This window comes from Malus domestica, chromosome 08, assembly GCF_042453785.1.
Source record: "Malus domestica chromosome 08, GDT2T_hap1".
NCBI classification, from domain to species: Eukaryota; Viridiplantae; Streptophyta; class Magnoliopsida; order Rosales; family Rosaceae; genus Malus; species Malus domestica.
Genome location: NC_091668.1, coordinates 3446451 through 3461901, shown reverse-complemented (window position 1 = coordinate 3461901; position 15451 = coordinate 3446451). Strand labels below are relative to the sequence as shown.

General features: G+C 35.8%; 1 protein-coding gene across 1 annotated transcript; it reads left to right on the top strand.

The window, feature by feature from the left end:
* The first annotated feature begins 556 nt into the window (after positions 1 to 556).
* LOC103449079 (glutamate receptor 2.7-like) lies at positions 557 to 4965 on the top strand. Its single transcript, XM_008388354.4, has 5 exons — positions 557 to 1307; positions 1709 to 3054; positions 3131 to 3443; positions 3582 to 3988; positions 4222 to 4965. The coding sequence occupies exons 1-5, from the start codon at positions 1031 to 1033 to the stop codon at positions 4771 to 4773; spliced, it is 2895 nt and encodes a 964-aa protein (XP_008386576.3). The 5' UTR covers positions 557 to 1030; the 3' UTR covers positions 4774 to 4965.
* Positions 4966 to 15451: the final 10486 nt, after the last annotated feature.

Genomic DNA, 15451 nt, shown 5'->3' with positions numbered 1-15451 from the left:
TGTATACCTAACAATGGCATATATCTTGTACTATTGTAAAAAGAAAAAATATTCATTGAATTATGATAGCATCAATCATACACGCATTCATAATTAATTTACATAATTTAGTGTTTATGTTGTTAGTTATGTGAAGTGTTTAATTTGTTATTTATCTTTTATTTTTTCTGGGTGATGGCTTAGGCGCCTTGGAGTTGGGATCTCTTCCCTTTTTATGGTTCTTGCAAGACTCCTCTCGCTGGTTAGTTGTGCTTCTTTTTGTTTTATTGCGTTCTCATCTGCCAAAGATTGAGCATATCATTTTATCAATATATTATCCTTTACTTAACTTGTCACTACGACGCTCACTATTATGTAGTATTACTAATTCATGTCATAAATTTTAAGGCGCTGCACCGAATCCAAAAGTGAGCGCTCCACCACACACTAGGTGAGCAAATATCTGTACTATTTTTGTTTTTTTTTCCACATGCAATTATAAATGCATCTTTGATTTGTCAAAGCTAGACTTGGACAATGTAATGAGACAAAGATTACCTTTGAATTTTCAACTTTTAGAGACATCTACCACCATTGACAATCTGACATTGACTCGCTGAATGAGGACAGCAAACTTAAACGTATTTTGAAGAATGAAGATTCTTTTCGGATTTTCTTTGTTATGATTCTGAAAATTTTCAAATTATGACTATTTATCGTATATGTTACGACTAATTTTTATCAAGTATTGTTCATGTTTAATTTTAAATAAAAATATTTTAAATAATTGTTAATTGTACCATGTAAAATAAACTAACACGATTTGGAATCATAAGATCCGGATCCGAAAAGGATCCTCATTATTTTTTAGAGATGCTGATAGCATGAAATTACATGCTCCTTTTACTTGTACTAATTTATGTAATCAACAATTAATTAACCCAGTTTAGAGCTTCAAATCTACAGTTTCTAAGTCTATATAAATGTAGACTCTATTTTCTTGAAGTCATGAATTGCAAAGCTTGAAAATTTTCCCAAAAAAAAATTGCAAATGGCCAAGAAAGGTAGCTGCAGCAGCTACCTTTTTGCTCCGTTCTTCTTGTTCTTATTTTCTAAGACTACTTTCCTGGCCATGGCACAAGACAATAAGACTACCCCATTTCATGTGGGTCTGGTTCTTGACTTTGATGCCTGGCATGGGAAGTTGGAGCTGAGCTGCATCGAAATCGCCCTATCCGATTTCTATGCCTCTAACTCTAACTACAAAACCAGGCTTGTTCTGCACAAAAGGAACTCCCCTTTAGATGTTGTTGCCACAGCTTCTGCAGGTAATTCTATCTCTTTTATCTTTGTTCATGTTTTGTTTTTGCTCCTTCCAATTAATCCCCCTCTGTTGAGAGCCTTTCATAATAGTTTAAATGATTTTTGTGCTTATCTAGTTTATTGTTCATCGATTTTGATTTAGACACTCACGTTCTAGCATTAACCCATTTATGTACTCCATTAGTTTTGAAAGTATAAATCTCATGTCAGGGGAATAATAGCCTTGCATAATAGTTTAAGAAATCTTGGGCATCTCATGTTCATTGTCAATGAGTTACAATGAGTTTTGAGTTGGACGGTCACATTCTAACAAGTACCCGTGAAGTTTTGAATACTCAACTCGTTTTCGGAACGTGAATCCCACTTGGGGGAGATTGATTTAACATTTTCTTGTTTGAATGAATAGCTCTAGACCTGATAAAGAATGTTCAAGTGCAAGCAATCATAGGGCCCACATCATCAATGCAGGCCAACTTCCTAATCAACCTTGGACAGAAAGCCCAAGTCCCCATAATCTCTTACTCAGCAACAAGCCCATCTCTCACTTCAATCAGAAGTACATATTTCATCAGAGCTGCACAAAATGGTTCATCCCAAGTGAAAGCCATTAGTGCTATCATCCAAGCCTTTGGTTGGAGAGAAGTTGTGCCTATCTATGTCCAAAACGAGTATGGGGAAGGAGTCATACCTTACCTCTCTGATGCCTTGCAAGAAGTTGATGCTCGAATCCCCTACCGAACTGTCATTTCTCCAACTGCTACTGATGACCAAATTGCTACTGAGCTTTACAAGTTGAAGGAAATGCAAACTCAGGTCTTCATCCTGCACATGTTACCATCTCTCGGTTTGCGAATTTTCAACAAGGCAAAGGAGATCGGCATGATGGAGGCAGGGTATGCTTGGATAATGACTGATGGGATGACCAACAGGTTTAGTTCCATAGATTCCTCTGGCGTAGAAAATATGCAAGGGGTTTTGGGTATAAAAACTTATTACCCGAATTCAAAAAAGCTTGAGAGTTTTCGAGTTAGATGGAAGAGGAAATTTCAACAAGACAATCCAACTGTCCAGGATGTTAAACTGGATGTGTTCGGATTGTGGGCGTATGATGTTGCTTGGGCACTAGCCATGGCTGCTGAGAAAGTTGGGGCTAAAAACTTCAGCTTCGGAAAGGCGAATACTTCTGGAAACTCTAGTAATACTGATCTAGAAAGATTTGGGGTCTCACAAAATGGTCCTCAGCTTGTCAAAGAACTAGCAGGTACAAATTTTAAAGGCATTTCAGGAGATTTCAATCTTTTCAATGGCCAATTACAATCATCAACTTTTGAGATCGTTAATGTGTTTGGAAGTGGGGAAAAACCGATTGGATTTTGGACACCCCAAAATGGTCTTCAAAGAAACTTAAATTTGAAAAAAACAAGCAAATATTCTATTTCCAATGCTAGTCTTGGATCTATTATATGGCCTGGAGACACCACATCTGCTCCAAAGGGTTGGCAGATTCCTACACTTGACACGAAGCTGCGAATTCTAGTCCCGGTCAAGCAAGGGTTTTTGGAATTTGTAAATGTCACACATGATCCTAGAACCAACACAACCACGGTCAATGGTGGATATTGCATAAGCGTCTTCGAATCTGTAATAAAATTGCTACCCTACGCTGTTCCTTATGAGCTTATTCCCTATGCAAGGCCTGATGGTTCGGCTGCTGGCAATTACAATGACTTGGTCAATGAAGTGTATCTCAAGGTAAGAGTCTTTTTTCCCTAATCTAACAAACTTATCTTGATTTCGTAACTGACATGGTAACATTTTTTCTTGATAGAAATATGATGCGGCAGTGGGGGATATCACCATTAGAGCAAACAGATCCTTATATGTGGACTTCACGTTGCCGTACACAGAATCTGGTGTGTCCATGATTGTGCCTATCAAAGACAACAAAAGCAAGAATGCTTGGGTGTTCTTGAAGCCTTTGACATGGGAGCTTTGGGTAACGACCGGTTGTTTTTTCATATTCATTGGTTTCGTTGTTTGGGTTCTTGAACATCGGATCAACGAAGACTTTCGGGGGCCTCCACATCACCAAATCGGTACAAGTTTTTGGTTCTCATTCTCAACCATGGTTTTCGCACACAGTAAGTTCGCTCGTCTTAATTTACTCTCCAAAGAAACTGTGCAAATTTAATGTTTTCCATTGTAAGGTATCCCTCAAACTTATAACATCCATGACTCATTGCTCTCCACTTCTTTGTGTTTTGAAATTTTCGTTACAGGGGAGCGAGTAGTGAGCAACTTGGCTCGATTCGTGGTTATAATCTGGTGTTTTATGGTCCTCATCCTGACCCAAAGTTATACTGCAAGTTTGACGTCTCTGTTAACAGTTCAACAGCTCCAACCAACTGTTACTGATGTTAACTTGCTCCTCAAGAATAGGGACTATGTTGCCTACCTATCAGGTTCTTTTGTTCTCGGGATTCTGAAACAACTAGGGTTTCAAGATGACAGGCTTGTGACCTATGATACCCCTGAAGAGTTGCATCAACTTTTTCAAAACGGGAGTAATAAGCATGGCATCTCGGCAGCTTTCGACGAGACACCATATATGAAACTATTTCTTGCAAAGTATTGCTCGAAATACACCATGATTGAGCCGACATTTAAAGCTGATGGTTTTGCCTTTGTAAGTTCACCTACTTTCGCTCCTTTGTCTCTGTCATGTTTAAATGTCTGTTTTCTCATGTCATGTGGGATTATTTTGTATCCTTTCAATTGAGAGTGTGAGTTTCGAGTCGGAGGATTAAAGCGTTGCATAAGTTTAATTATCCTTGGCTTATACTTAACTCCTCGAGAAGAATTACTATAAATATATTCCTAATACCATCTTTTGACACTTTTACTTTGTGACTTGTGTAGGTCTTCCCGAATGGTTCGCCTCTTGCTCGTGACGTTTCGAGGGCACTCCTAAACGTGACCGAGGGAAACAAAATGAAGGAGATTGAGAAGATGTTGTTCAACAATCAAGCAAGTTGTGCAGACCCTAACAACGATGTCTCTCCCAACAGTCTTAGCCTTGAAAGCTTTTGGGGCCTCTTTCTCATAGTCGGTGTTGCTTCAACATTAGCTCTGCTCATATTTGCTGCCATGTTCTTGTACGAACACAAGGACATCTTCTCGCAACTCGATCCAGAAGCCTCATTGTGGCGAAAATTTTGTGTCATGCTAAGAATTTACGACAAAAAGGACTTAAATTCGTTTACTTTTAAGAAGGGTGAACTGAACACCTTCCCGCCAAGTCCATCAGTCTACTCAAACAACACTGAATTGCACAATGTTTTCGAGGAACAGATAGGAACACCTTCTACTGAGCATGGTGGTTTCAGTCACAGTGATTGTTCGCCAATTGGAAGAGAGATGGAATTAGCCATTGAAATTACTGAGAGGCCAAGACCTCATGAGATTGCCTGATAGAATTTTTACCATTTGCAAAAGTAGGAATAAAAATGTTTAAAACTACTTGTAAGAGAATAAAGTAGTTGTAATCACTACAACAAAAATGGCCACTGCGCATGATGAATTATTTGTGCCCTTTGAGGCCAAAAAGCACCAACAATTGTGCTCATAGACCAATAGCAACAATGCAGCAACTAAATTTGTATATGTGCCCTCTATGGGCGTCACCATTTGCCAAAGGGCACAATATGGTCTTTACTGCCCAAAAAGTTCAGCACAAATAAGGGTTTTCTGTGCCTCTTTTCTGACACCCATGTCAGATGACTTTTTCGTTAGCACAAGTTTGTTATTGTGCCCAATAGGATAAATATATTTTTAAAAAAAATTCAAATAGTAATACCATCAATAAGAAATTATTCATACAGATAATGAAAATAATTCCTAATACATTTTTTATTCCATGAAAAACTATTAACTAAATCTAAGAACCTAACAAATACCATTACTCTCGAGTTCCTCGCATGCCAGACAACCCTTAACCACCGCAAACAACCTTCAGCTCCTGCTCCAGCCTCTGAAAATGAACATGAGTAATAAATCTATCGAGTAGTAAAAGCAGCGATGCTGATGCATTGCTATTTTCTTTTCAAAGACTATGTAGCAAAGTTTCGACAGAAACGCCAACCAAAATACATAAATGTTTTTCAATCATTGCCTAAATACACATACCGTAAACTTTAACGATTTCTTATGTAAGAGAGTAGCTAAATAGCAAGTTGTTATACTAGTCCTAATTATAATAGTAGAAAGATATACTCTTGGCATCATAATGCAACAACCAGCCAAATTGAGGAAAAGGTCAAAGAATAAGTAAAAAAACAAATAACCCGGCAAGGACAAGCTAATAAATAAGTTTTATGAAATCTAACCTGCTAATAATCAAGTAGTTTTCAGCTTTTGATAATGTCTTTCGTGCTTCCGCTCGGTAGGGAACTATACAACAATATGAAAAATCATTATAATTTATCAATCTATTATAAGTCGGAAGAGAGGAAAGGTAACTTATCAATTATAATACCAAAAAAAAAAAAAAAACATGTAGTTACTCTCCAATGGAATAACCAGACAAGAGGAATCACCAATGGGAAATAATAATGCACTTAGTGTAGCGTATACAGAAAGAACAATCTTTTAATCCAATACAACAGAGGAGAAAACATATGCCCTTAAAAGAATAACATTTACCAGAAGGCGAAAACCTAACCTGTTCTGGGATGGAAAAATCTGAATCTCAGCGTAGTCCCAAGGTGCACTAGCATCAATTTCCCCTCCATTTTCAATGCGCTTAAAACTGGACCCAAGCAGAGCAACCTGTATGGGAAAAGAGGGAAACAAAGTTTAGGTAAAAAAAATTCAGCATTTGAATATACAGATTTACAAAAATTTAGCACTTAAACAAACTAAAAGCCTGCGAATTCAGTGTAGTAGATACACATACATACATACAAACATACATATACATATAAATATAAATTCAAAGATAAAGAAAAACCAAACAATTTACAAGAGCAAAGAAAATGAAAGGATAAAGAATGAAAGACATACCTCTATCATCTGTGGGAGGACTCATATTTGCTTTAGGGGCCTTTCCACCACCTGCTTAAAGATGATTCTTATATAACAACTCCACCGTCTAAAACAACCAACAATGGAAGTAGAAGATTAATAGGGGAAACTACAAGTACTCCTCATAAAAAATACATTTACAAGTGTTCAAGATAAAAAAACAAACAAAATTTCTGAGATTTTCCATAAAGCAGTTCACACAACCAACAAGAGGGGAAACTACCACATATTTCCAGTGATGTTCAAGGACCAAAAAACTTTCAAACATTAAAAACTTAAAAATGCATTACCAGGTTGTTCAGTCCCATAAGACTTTGCACAAGGTTACATGGCTAGTTGGATTCGTTATAGATAAATATTATCATCTTCATTTTGATTCCAGTATTCAAGCACAAAGACTAGAGAAGTTTTTATCCTTTAAGGTTATGTAACAGACCAAAGAAATTGACCAACTAGAATTACCGCTATTGACAGTAACCATGGCAAAAACCTATTGAAACCGACTGACATAACCCTTAGCTTGATGTTAGTAAATAAAAGACCCACTCGGCTAACAGACTACAATATTCATTAGATACACAATCATTATATAGTCATCAAAACAAATATATTCAAATTCAAAGCCATTCCCACAATCAGTCGAAAATGACACAAAAAAACAGAGTTAATTAAAATCAATACCTAGAAGTTCCAGATCTGCCATGGAGTCAGGCTACCTCAACATCTTTCTTGTGCTTCTTTGGATAATGACGTAGAGAAGTTCTTGTCGGGGAAATTTTAGTTGGAAGCTAGTTGGAAATTAATAGGCATCATATCAAGCAATTTGACTAGAGCATACAAAAGCTAGTTGGAAATAAAATTAACTATAAAGGGAAGATTAGGAGAAAATTTGGAAGAGACTTGAACAAATAAATCATTTGCCACTTCCAGTACCATAGCAATTTGACAACAACATATCAAAGTACTACCAGTGCCAGTTCATTTGCTTTCTAAGGAACCCCCTTCTCTTTCTAGATTGTAAGTTCATCAATACATTATACATACTACTACCAGTACCAATTCATGCTTTATTTCCTAAACTAAATTACTCTACCAGTTCAACTTCCTTAAATAATCATTGCCTACTGTACAAATACGAAAAACCAGTTGTATAATCAACCTGAATTGTACAAATGCGTTCATAGTGACAAGTCACAAATATGAACAATCAACGAGAAATATGAACAAATTTGAGCAAAATGGAATAACAGCCTTCCAATTAATTATTGTGCCATGAAAAAGTTGAATAACAGCTTTCCAAAGCCAAATATACCATTGGCTAAGACATTAATTAGTACATATACAACTCAATATTTGTTAATTCATAAAAATAGCCAATCACATTCCAGTATAAATTCGAAGTGATAGCAGGTCACATTCCATTCGAAGCAAAACTGGGTATGTTTGAATCTGAACCAGATCAAATCCCCTTTTGATTATAACCCAAAAGAGAAAAACGATCATTTCCCTTGTGTTTCAAACGAACCCTAACCCTAACCCTAAAATTAATCACAAATTATTAACTAAATTAACCAATACAAGTTCTAAATTGTTACCATTTTACCTGGAACGAAGTGGAGAGGAAGGAATCACATTATACAAGCACTAAACTGAAGGGGAATTGGGGATGAGATGAGAGTTAAGGCCAACTGATTTGTAGATTCCGTGTGAAGGAGATGGATTTGCAGAGTCTGTGAGAATGTGTGAACTCGACTGAAGACTTGAGTTGAGACCCACCGATTCGCAGTGTATGAAATTTGAAGGGAAAGGATTTGCAAATTATGTTTCTACGTGAGATGTGAACTCGACTTGAGAATTGAGATGAGAGGCGAGAGAGACAGAGAAAGCGAAATAGAAAATTTTGGGGAAATACAGAGAGAGAAAGCCTAGGGTTAAAGAGAGGCTCGGTTTGATTGGGAAGGGGAGAGCCAGAGAGAGGAAAGGTGGAGGAATTGAGGAGAGGCTGGGTTGAAAGGGGAAACACAAAGAGGCGGAATGAATGAAATGAGGACAGAGTGAGGCGTGAAGATTGAGGAAAATGGTTTCTTATTTTGTTTAAAACATTATTTTAAACAAAGGGCACAAAAAATCTACTTTTACTTTAAATATATTAAATTATAGGACACAATTATATTTATGGTGGCATTGCAAATTAATAAAAAAATTCCATTGCTGACATTAAAGGCACAAAAGTCATGGCTATGTGCCCAATAATGTATTTGTGTCCACTTTTCTTAACATTGCACACAATTCATAGTGCCCATTGTGAAATGAGCACTGTTCCACTTTATTGGTGCTTAAACAAACACAAACACCTCATTTGTGTCTCTAATTTTGTGCCCAAAGGCCATTTTTCTTGTTGTGAATAAGGATGCTCATGTAAGGTTGTTTCCACGGAGATTATTTAAAATCATTTATATTAAAATCAAATCTTAATTAATTATTTAAAACAAAGCTTTAGAAAAGGTTAATTTTGGAATTTAAAATAATAAAAACGAATTTGAATAAAAATAATTAAATAAATCAGCAAAAGGAAAACAGTTTTCAAAAATTAAGTTGTAAAAGCATAGGGTCAATCGTCACCTTAAAAATCCTACGTAATTCTCCAAATTACTTATGGCTTATACATGCATATTTTGAAGGTTAAGTTTTCCTAAAGTATGCTCTACTTGAACCCCCAAGCTAACTTATACATGCATATTTTGAAGGTTAGGTTTTCCCAAAGTATGTACTGGGACCCCAAACTAGAACTGTGAAACCCCGTTCCAAATTTTGTATTTTATCACTAAGATTGGGATACTTATTTTAAAAGGGTTACTATTTGGATCTTATTTTGTGTGCCACATGGGGCCCATTTTCCATTTTGCATCCCCCCTCCCCCCCTCCCAACCCCTCTTTCCTCTTTTCCTTTTGGACCCGTGAGTCCCCTTCTCCCCTTTTCTTTTATTTTCTAAAAAAGCTCTCTCTCTCTCTATCTTAACCCCCTCTGAGGGCTTTTCTCACCAACAAACGACACCACAACAATATCAACATCTCCATTAACACCCTAGTGAGCTTAGAATCGAAAAAGAACACTCTGAATCCCTCTCTTTCTCTCGGCTTACACTGTTCATCGAAGTTCTCCGACGAGTTTCCTCCTCCGACAACGAAGGTAAGCCTTGAACCTATTCCAAAAGTTGTAGTGTCTTAGTGTATGTTTGGAAGTAGTTTTAGAAAGTTTTATCGATGTTTGGACATAGGAACCTCACGGGGGAAAACTTCCCCAGTTTTCTGGCGAGCACCGCCCCTTTCGAGGGGATTTTTGGCCAAACCACTTCGAGTTAGCCGACCTACAAGGTATCAATATCTTCATCTCATTGCGTTATCACTTGATTTAGTTGAATATCGAAGAAGTTATGAGCATTTAAAAGTGTGCCCAGAAATCGGCCAATTCTTGGCAGGAAAACCGTACCATCAACCTAGATTTCCTTTAGACCAGGCTATTAAGCCAAAACCCCAAGGCCCAGCCCAAAACCCCAAAACCCCAAAGCCCAAGCCCAAACTCCAAACCCAGCCCAAGCCTTAGGGCCGGGTTGCTGAGCACAAACCCTTTTTGAAGCCCAAGCCCAAACCCCAAACCCTTTAGACCCAGGCCCTTGGGCCGTCCAACTCGAGCCTTCAGCCCTGTAACCCCAAAACCTAAACCCTTTAAAACCTTGGCCCAGCCCAGTTGAACTGGTTTGACTCGTTTGACTCGAACCCATTGACTCAACCCGTTGGCCGTTGACTTCCGATCAACGCCGACCATTGACTTTTTCGAGTCTCGGTTGGGACCCCTCGTAGGCTAATTTCAACGTCCTTGATCCATTTTTGAAGTCTGTTTCTTGAAATTCAATCGTTATGATAAAGTTTTATTAATTAGACCATTTATTTGCTTTGGTGTGACTATTAGTGGCGATTTCGTCCTTCCTATTTCGCACGGCTCATCGATGACGAAATATTTGTGAGTGGACCCCTTTTAAAATGAATGTTTTAATATTAGAAATGCATACATAAAAAGCATGATTTAATGGTTACGTTTTATAAGTAAATTAGATTTACACTTTATGATTATCATGCTTTACTGAGAATATTTTGGAATATCATACTTTATCAAATTCATGTTCTTTGTAGTATATATGACGAATGACTATATACTGTTTATAAACATGTTTTTACATTCTTTGTAGTATATATGATGGATGACTATATACTATAAAGATGTTTTGAGATATATGTACTTATGTTGGAAAAATTATATTCAATGTTTTGGTGCGTATCTAATGGTCACTGTCCTACCTACGAGCATATGTTCTGCCTACGGGCGATTGTCTTGCCTACGAGCGTATGTCCTGCTTACGGGAGATGGTTTTGTGGCAAACGGGTCGTGTCTGTTATGTTCGTGTCGTTTTCGTGTAACACATGTTATCTTAACGGGTCATGTCGTGTCACACCTGTTATTTTAACGGGTCCTTAACAGGTCGGGTCACTTTACCCAACGGGTAAAGTGACCCGACCCACTATGACCCGTTAAGAAAAAAAAATTCTTAAATTTGCACATACCACACATTGCCACATAAATATTACTTCAAAATATTAAAACACATTTGTCGTTTAAGTACTACATCTATACTCGAAAATAAGAGCCTAATAAAAAAATAATACATACACTACTATTAATCTATTACAAATATTAAATGTGCAAGGTTATGGAAAATGAAAGAGTTTTTGTTTTCAAGGTTGTGAAGTCTTTCTCAAAAGTTTAAACATCAATTTTTTAAATTTAATTATATATATATATATATATAATTATGAAATAGACGGTTGAGATTAAATCTTAGCCAATCCAATGGTCATCAATTTTTTAAATTAAATTTAATATATATATAATTATATTATATAATGATTATAGTTTTTAGGGGTATAAAATTGTTGAATTAATATTGTTTGTACCATACTTAACTAATCCCGAAACTACTGAGCACCGGTCAACGTTATACCGTCAAGGACCCAGAAGAGTTTCCCTCCAACTAGGAGGCCAATCACAGTGCGACATGTGTCGACATAGCCAATCACAGCGCGACACATGTCAACATCATAAGCCAATCACAACATGACACGTGTCAATGTCAAAACAAAGCTAGAAACTCTCTTCTATAAAATGAGATCATTCTCCCACAATATTTTCTAATGTCATTTGCACTAAATCATTCACTTGTACTCACTAAAGGAGAGCTTGAACCTATATACTTTTGTAAACCCTTCACAATTAATGAGAACTCCTCTACTCCGTGGACGTAGCCAATCTGAGTGAACCACGTACATCTTGTGTTTGCTTCCCTGTCTCTATCCATTCACATACTTATCCACACTAGTGACCAAAGCAATCTAGCGAAGGTCACAAACTTAACATTTTCTGTTGTACCAAAGTCCCCACTGATTTTGTGCATCAACAAATATATATAATTATTATAGTTTATTCATACTTTTATTAAGTATAACATAAGATTAGTGTAAATATTTTAAATTGAAGATCGAATTCATTCTTTGTATTCATATAGGGTCAAGGAGTATAGCTGTAAAAAAATCATCAAAATCGGAGTTAAAATAACCGTTAAATCGTGATTTTTTGTTTTATAACCGTCGAAAAGTTTTGTCCCGTTACTTGATCTCTGAATGTTTATTTTTTGTAATTTTTGGCGTATACGATCTCGAAGTATATACAAACATGTTTGACGGCTAGATCGTTGAAACTAGTTTCGTAGAATGCGTGTATCTCATCAAAACAATAGATTCACTAACACTTAAAAGTTTATTCATAATTTCATTAAGTATAATATAAGATTTTGTGGTATCCACCAGTGTAAATATTTTAAATTGAAGATCGAATTCAATCATTGTATTCATATAGGGTCAAGGAGTGTAGCTCTAAAAAATCATCAAAATCGGAGTTAAAATGACCGTTAAATTGTGATTTTTCTTTTTATAACCGTCGAAAAGTTTTGTCCCGTTACGTTACTTGATATTTGAATGTTTGTTTTTTTCAATTTTTGGCGTATACGATCTCGAAGTATATACAAACATGTTTGACGGTTGGATCATTAAAACTAGTTTCGTAGAATGAGTATCCCATCAAAACAATAGATTCACTAATACTTAAGAGTTTATTCATACTTTCATTAAGTATAACATAAGATTTTGTGGTATCCACTAGTGTAAATATTTTAAATTGAAGATCGAATTCATTCATTGTATTCATATAGGGTCAAGGAGTGTAGTTGTAAAAAATCATCAAAATCGGAGTTAAAATAACCGTGAAATCGTGATTTTTCGTTTATAACTGTCGAAAAGTTTTGTCCTATTACTTAATCATCGAGGTTACTTGATATTTGAATGTTTGTTTTTTGCGATTTTTTGCTGATACGATCTCGAAGCATTTACAAACAAGTTTGATGGTTGGATCATTGAAATTAGTTTCGTATAATTTGTATCCCATCAAGTTCAATGGTGCGCGTGTATATATATATATATTTATTTTTTTATTAAGTAGATTTAAATCTATTTATTTTGTACGTATAATTGACCGGTACACGGTGACGGAGTAATACATCACGTGTCATTATAAAAATAGTGGGATATGTGTGATAAAAAGTTAATAACTTAAATAAAATAAAATTTCTCACCGCTTTTATTAATTTTCATTTTTCCCTCTCTTTTTTATTTCCTTTTCAGCTTTTCTTATAATTTTCATTTTCCCTCCCTTTTTCTTCAAAGGGCGTTGCAGGAATGGAATAGAATTATGGAATCAATGGATACATATTAATTAATCATTATTATAGTTTTTATAAAATTTAATTTAAAATTTAACATATATATATATATATATATATATATATATAATTATTATAGTTAATATTTTGGGGGTATAATTATTATAGTATTTTTTTAGGGTTATAAAATTATAAAATTAATATTCTGCTTATCGTGTATCGTGTTACCCACGTGTATACCCGAATCAACCCGTTATCTTAACAAGTGCTTATCGGGTTACCCGATAACAACCCGATTTGTTATTGTGTCGACCCGAACACCTGTTAATTTCGTGGCGTGTTGTGTCGGGTTATCGGGTCGTGTCAGGAATTGCCAAGCCTCTGCCTACGGGCGCGTGACAGTCCTGCCTACGGGCGTATGTTCTGCCTACGGGTGTATGTCCTACCTACGAGAGAGTGATGGAGAGCCTTCGGGTGACTTGATACCACTAGCTAGCACAATATATACGATATGTGTTTTACGAAAGGTTTTATGGCATGCTAGGGTTTTCGGAAAATCTATCACATATTATGCTATTAATTTTCATAAACTTTGGGGGTTAGTATGTTGTTGAATAACTATTTCCATATTACATATATATCAACTTGATCCACTCATGTTTGTTTTGCACCTCCTCAGGACATAGGAACAAGGCATACGATCCGAGTTACGATGCATTCCCCTACCAGTGATATCATGTCATCCTCTCTGCTTAACATCACTTGTAATAGCACCTTCCGCTTGTATTCCTAATTAGATGTATGCTCTGAACATGTCATGCATTATCACTATCATTTTATTGACGACTGAATATTATTATATTATTTTGTTAAGTTTGTATTTGAATATTACATTGCGTAGTTATGTGTGAAATTTATATGCATGTTTCACATGTTCTCGGCATATTCATTCATTAAATGGCTTGCGTCACCCTCGGGTGTCGGCCAGCACGTGGTCATCCTGTTGTCCTTCGGACATCGGGATCGAGGCGTGTCAAGAACGTATATCAAACATGCAATATGTCTGTGATATTTAGGTCAAATATAAACATACAAGATTCATTAATCTTTCTGAAAACCCGTTCAAAAATCATGCAACCTGTAAGACGTGGTAGTCATCCTAAGTGAAATTACAATTATTAACCACAAGAAGCCTTCGTCAATTTCCAGGACAATCATCTGATCAAAATTGCATCAAATTACTTTTTTAATTATCTTAATGGTGATCAAGCATCAAGACAATTAGACATTTTCAACACAGTAATAAATCATTCAAAACATGCATGCTTATCACAAGTAAATTGAAAAGAAACTACATATTCTTGATAAGGCTCATGGCATCACCCTAGCAAAAGAGATTAGTTACACACAATCATAAAGAAAAATATTATTAAGAACATGGGTAGAAAACACCTTGTAAATAAACTTGAATCGTCAAAAGCTCTCTAAGCCAAATTCTCCAAAGTAGTGCGTAGAGAACGCTAATGGCTAATAAGCCTTATTTATATTACTATAAAATAAAATTATTCCTATAAAAGGTCTTCTTAAAACTAGAAAACATAATAAATTAAGAGAAACTAGGAAACATAATCCTAATCAATAATGGGAAATCTGTCCAGCCACTAAACAGCCACGTTTATGGATCTTCAAGGCTTCAAATCAGGTCCAAAACTACTTGAATTAAAGCTTCGAATGTCCTCTCCAAGTTCCAAGAAGAACCCAATAGCAAAAGACACCATCTTGGATGCCAAAAAGCCCAAAACGTTACTTTGACAACTTCGCACGCTAGTCCTTTATTTCATCACCATAAATTAACCGCTTGACAGAAAAATGTGAAACTTTGACACGAACAAGTTGAAAGACTCGCAAACATCTTCTAATTAGAATCACTCCAAAATTATCCGTACGTTTGATTATTTTTTTCTCAAGAAGGAGTCGCATGTCCTACGTTAAGAATATGAATCAAAGTATCAAAATTTAAGCAAAAGCACCAATTAATTATAACTAAGAAAAGAATAAAATATATAGTATAATATCGACTCATCATTGCCCAAGAAAGCAATTGATACAGTTTCATAGTTTCACATAGTCATGTACTTGTTTGTACCATACTTAGGGCCTCCGTATTTAGACCTCGTATAAATACTCGGGGGACTCAAATATAATTATGTAATAAATGAAGGGGAAAATATGTAATAAGT